The sequence below is a fragment of the Amphiura filiformis genome, chromosome 19 (assembly GCF_039555335.1).
Source record: "Amphiura filiformis chromosome 19, Afil_fr2py, whole genome shotgun sequence".
In the NCBI taxonomy this organism is placed as follows: domain Eukaryota; kingdom Metazoa; phylum Echinodermata; class Ophiuroidea; order Amphilepidida; family Amphiuridae; genus Amphiura; species Amphiura filiformis.
Window position 1 is genome coordinate 14,351,206 of NC_092646.1, and position 6,000 is coordinate 14,357,205.

At 35.5% G+C, this 6,000-nt stretch overlaps 1 protein-coding gene across 1 annotated transcript in view; it reads right to left on the reverse strand.

The window, feature by feature from the left end:
• The window catches only part of LOC140140960 (nuclear receptor subfamily 2 group E member 1-like), a 28,656-nt gene extending 24,668 nt beyond the window's left edge, over positions 1 to 3,988 (reverse strand). Inside the window, exon 1 of the mRNA XM_072162727.1 lies at positions 3,691 to 3,988. Coding sequence (XP_072018828.1) covers positions 3,691 to 3,751 — 61 coding nt within the window. The 5' untranslated portion in view covers positions 3,752 to 3,988. The remainder of the gene's footprint in view (positions 1 to 3,690) is intronic.
• Between the last annotated feature and the right edge of the window lie 2,012 nt (positions 3,989 to 6,000).

Sequence of the window (6,000 nt, forward strand, 5' to 3'; positions counted from 1 at the left end):
TTGACTCAATCTTCATCCATGATGTAATCCGCGGTTTTCCTTATTTTAATTCTTATGAAAGTTCTTAAGTCAATCACAATAAAAATCCACCTTTTCTGGTAAATTCTAAGTCATTTGACTCCTGATTGTCGACATATTGTCCAGCATTCATTGCGCAAATTAAATACCAATTACCAGCCCCGTTGTTTTATTTCTATTGTTTTAATGTTGGTGTTTTACGTGATACAATATTAAATAGCCTGAGGCGATCAGGCTGTACGGTCTACATATGATTGCAGCGTCGCCTGCGGTTGCAATGAAGGAAGGGGTTTAGTCTGTCCCTTTTTAAAAATCTTTAATATAAATATTAAAATCATAATATAGCATGTATTGAAGAATGAAAAGAAGGTGTTCTTGAAAATTAATTGTTAGAACAAATGATTGCTAGGTTGTTGTGAACATTATGTATACATGTCATAAATAGTTTTACTTTCAGTTTTCAGTTGCTCATATTTTAGTCCCTTATTTTCATGCTTAAAAATTCTTTAATGTAAAAGAGTGAAAACCCTCACTCTCTAAAACAGTGAGAGTAGAAATCACTCCAAAAGAGTGAAAATCACTCCTAAAAGTGTGCAAACCTCTCCTAAAGAGTGGAAACCACTTTTCAAGGTGTAAAATAAAGGACACTACTCTTTTTTCACTCTTTTACATTAAGAGATTATAACATAGTATTGAGTGCAGATGAAACTCTTAATCTGTCTATACTTTTTAACGTAAGTATAATAATCCATTTTAAATCAGATTTTGTCTCTGTTGCTTCTAAGGGGTCATTATTTCCGATAATCATCACTCGTTATAGAGTTTATCTTAAGTTACAAACTTTCTGTAGAAGTTAAAGATTGCTAGATTTGGGCTGCAAATCAAGTTGGATTAACGTTACGATATAGATATATAAGGATTTGTAAAAATAGTAGATTTTGAACTCTATTTCTGACCTTATTCTGTGAATGTTTTCTGGACAAACTATAATCGTGAAGTGATTTGAACTTACAAGACATAGATGCCTATCATATAGTTCATGCGCCAAGTTTATAAGTTAAATCAAGATAATGAAGCTTATAGTTAGAGCATGAGGTACAGCGCCTTTCGGTAATCAATCAATTAAGAAAAATAACCAATAAGTTTCTCCCTTGACCTCTATTCAAAATTCGGCAACTCTTATATAAGTTGATTTTATCTTTTGTTTTATGCACACTAGTCGTTTCTTTTTAATAAATTGCACTTTGAAAACATACTGTAGACTCATGTGCGCTTTATTCTACGGGTCAAGAGCCGATATATAGAACAGTATTATTGTTATTAACATTGTGTATATTATTCTTAATTATTTAACTTTCATCTTAAATTAAACTTGTCCGTAGCCCTCGGTCCAAATACAGTTAATTGTACAAACGTGATTATAGCATTACCTAAAGATTTAAGTCATTTTAAGCCCTATTAGATTTGACCCCACAAAGAGGGACTTAAATACGTTTATCTGTAAGTTTAAGTTCAAGTTTAGGTTTTTGGAGTTTATCATCGGATTTTATCTTATGGTAAAAATGTTGTTCAGGATTAGAATGAACTAATATATTTGGCTTTTTAACAAATCACATACCGGTACGAAGTTTCGATTCTAAGTTGCCGAAATATGTATATACACTCTGAGAAATAAAGGTTCAAGAAAGAACCTTTTTGTCCTCTCAGGAGAACCCTCCCTCTTGAACCTCTAAAAAGGTTCTTTAACCGAAAACGGTTCTGTATCACATTTATGGGGCCATTTTCGATGGTTTTGGAACCATTTTTGGTTCTTTGGAGAACCTCTAAGGGTTCTCCTGAGAGGACAACTTTAGAACCTTTTTAGAACCTTTATTTCTTAGAGTGTACAATGCAGACCTACACATAGCGATTGAAGTACCAACCCCTGATCATGTTGATTGTGTCTTTTCATTACGTTCAATATTAGGTCAAGAAATCAACGTAACAAAACCACGGTTTTGAGCTCGTCGAAACACGAGTTAAACACCCCCTTGTTGTTGCGATGGCAAAAGTCGTGAGAAATCTACAAACATTCATTGAAACTTTTCAACTGTTGTCAAATCAGATCTACTTAAACATTTTGAGAAATCAAGATTTGGATTTGATTCCGATCCGGTCCTTCCTTACCCTACGGGTAACATTTGGTGAATAAAAACTACTGACGAAATGTTCAAACTATTTTAAGGTAAACGAAGCTATCGTGTGAGCTTTTTTGATACAGATAAATTAAATATTAAATAACATGTAGGTCAGTTGCGGTATCAATATGCTTATTTTGACGGATCAATTTGAAAAAGTGCCAAGTTTCAAATCTTTAAAAAAAAAGAAGTAATTTAGGACTATAATATTATCATGTAAGCATCACACTATTGCCGGGAAGCTTAATTTCTTTTTTGCAACCATCATGGGCCGCAATAACCTAACCTTTGGGGTGAGAGATAGGGTTATGGTTAGGGTTTAATACCAGCGTGATTGTGGCACATGGTTGCATATACGCATATATACATTCCATGAACCATAATGGGCCGCTGCTATAATGGCCCTCATTACACCTAGCCTTTAAGGTTAGGGTTAGGGTTAGGGTTATCACATTGCGGCCGCCGATTATGGTAGCTGAAAATAAATACGCGGCACGTCCAGTTAGTTGCCGAACTGCAAATTTGGTTATTCCAGTTGACATCCATTCCCCTATGACATGGCCTTTATCTTCTACACAGGGAGTGTGAATTTCAAACGGGGTTACCTGAATGGGTGACTCCATTTGAAATGTACACCCCCTGTGTGGGAGTTTAAGGTCATGTCTTCCATATGGGGTGTATGGATTTCAACTGGAATAGCCCAAAAGTTAAATGATGAAAGAGATCGTGTTAAGTATATCCAACACAATGTCATAGTGTACCGACTATATAAAAGTCCCTAGCTCTTGGAAAATAAAAAGGGTTTTCGGCTGCCCTGTACGTGTTATAACACTCAAGAGAACAGGATTCTTGAAGTTAAAATTCCAAATTCAGAAAACCTCAAACGATTCTATTGAATTGACCTTCGCATGTCGGACCATGTTCAGGTCTAAAATGGTTCTTTCTGGCCTTCTGTAGTACAGAACAGCTCAAGAACCTTTAAGACTCTGATTGGACCAGAAAAAGTCTCGTCTCTGATGATCTTCTCTGGTTGGACAAAACTAAAAGCAAGATGTAGCTGTTGTGTGATAGAATTTATCAAATATTAGCACATACAAAACTGTAAAACTGGTGTCTCGGCCGGCATATTGAAGACATATCTTGGCAATAGACTTGTCTTCAGCAATTATAATTGATACTAAAGAAACACAATTAAGACACAAGGACATGTCATCCAGTAAGTCCGATGCATGAACTGGCTTCAAATACACGCCTTACGAAACTGAAGCGTCTGGCATGAAAACATGACTTGTGTATGAGTGTCTTGCATAGTTTGAGACGTGATATTTGAACATGTTTTGTATAGAGACATGACTTTCGTGACTTTGTGTCTAACTAGACACATGTCTCAAAACTGGCTTCACGTGTCTTCCTGCAAGACACCAGTTTTACAGTGTGTTTATGAAACTGCTCCAATGAATATCAAAATGATCTGTTTTTGAATCAAAACACTTACTGGATGTCGACGAAACTTTGGTAGCGTTCATCTTGGCTGACTGCGACTCAAGTTCCAACATTTATAGCGATGGACTGCCGCTTCAAAAGATCACTTAAAATACCAAGTATTAAACACAGATTAGATGAAAACTCCGTCCGAGATCCTCTTGTATATAAAATATTACAATTTTCCAGAGAGAACAATCTTCATTAGAACAAGTTGTTGACAGCTCCGCACGGAATAAAGCAACTCTTTGCAACTCCTGAATGAAGTAAACTGGTTGACATGAACAATTCCTTAAACTTTATGACCTTTCTCTGTTTGATTTAAATCAACAAGTGAATGAGTTGGTAATTCTACTTTGCTTCTAGTAAGAAAGTGAGTCACCTTGCGAGCAAAAATACCACGTGGCAAAATCCTGTCATTCATGGACCAATTCACTCCCACCTATTGTTATGAAATTACCATAACAATAGTTAAGTAAAGTCACTCATGAGTATTTTTGTATCACTGCATATACGCTTTAGATATGTTAGAAATCGGTGTGTGTAACTCGGTAAGGCTAATCGAGTCCGTATTGCCATATAGACACACCATAAATACTAATGTAGCCTTTATTATACTGTGAGTTGATTTGTATACAAGTGGTATCAGTACAATTGGTATACGCCAATAGGAAAACGCGTTTCATGCAGCTTTTGGAGAGGATTCAAACTACCGTCCAATCAGATACCGCGGTATATATTTTGACGGTATCATGGCAATCCGACATTAAAGTCCTATTTATATTATTTGCTTCTTATCTATATCAATTATTTTCAAAGCATGTACATTGTATGTGGTCTAGAATATTCATCAACGCGTTGGGGTTTGCAAGGATCCGAAGAACGACGCCCGGGGAACGATGTTAGTGAAATAAAAATAATTGTACAAATTTCACTTACTACGCCGTCGTGTTTGAAGAATGATATCCGACTAAATTTTACTCAGTCTCTACCAATGGGCTATTCCAGTTAAAATCTACACTCCCCCTGTGGAAAATTTTGGCAGTAGGCCTATCTTCCACATGGGGAGTTTGAATTTCAAATGGAATGAACACATTAGGTAGTTCCATTTGCATTTCATACACCCTCTGAGAAAGATTCAACCTAGAGTGAGTTGCTTATATGTGTTAATTCCATTTAAATTGCATACTCCCTCTGTGGAAGATACTTCCAAAATCTTCCAAAGGGGTAGTGTGGATTTTAAATGGAATAGACCAACTAAGACTTCATTTACACATTGCTATGTGATTTTAGTATTGTGCAATTCAACATAAATTAGGCTGAAAATGAGTATTCTTACTAACTTTTCAGCTGGAAATATTTTATTTTCAACTTACCATGCTCACGATACTATCACATTATTATAAGCTTATGCTACAACACAGCTATTTTTCATTCTAAATCTTAACAGTATAATTATGTTTAATATTGAGAGTCAAGTTGGTCTTTTCGTTAACGTTCATAATATTAATATGTTGGTTTTCTCAAAAATCTAAATCTAAAATTATCGGTCATCCGCGATCTGGAAAGTCAACATTGAATTTCTGTATATATAGTGGTGCATAGATCTAGAATATGTTACAATAACTCACTACTCGACAATTAACAACAGGGGGAAAGCAATGCAATTTAAAGAATGAAGAAATAATTAAGGAAATATTAAAGATTTCTTTTCCAACTTTATTGTTTTAAGGTTTCACACAGTGACTTTAAAATTTATTATCTCTAAGTTTTGAACATCTCAAAGTCATTACGAGTGCAGCGTTTAGCTGCGGCGATTGAGTGTGAACGATATCTAACAGACATGACAAAATGTGGGAGTGTTTATTTCCCAGGTTTATTCACCATGTTATGCACGCAATAAAAACAAAACTTCAGTTACAAAATGTTACTGTTAAAATTAAGTTCAATACAAACCGTTGTTGTTTATTGACGCGAAATCAGCGGTGCAGAAGCTCTTCTTCCAGTCCGTCGAACTTAGCCGTAAATCGCGCGTGTTGAGTGTTGACAAAGTTGCAGATTTGAGACACTATTTTCTACCCTCGTAATCACACACAAAGATGAGTACATGATTGCATGTTGTCCAAACAATTATCAAAGCGTGTTTACGAATTTCTACGGTAAGTATTTCTATGGTTTAGAGCCCTGTTTGCTGTGTTGCTTTAGCATGTCACGTCTAATTTTAGATTACAAGGTGGCCTTGTTATAGTCAGAACTTGAAGTTGATTTTGACTGTTTTGGGAGTTATAATGGTTAGTGGACTATAGGCCTTTTTTAATTGCCA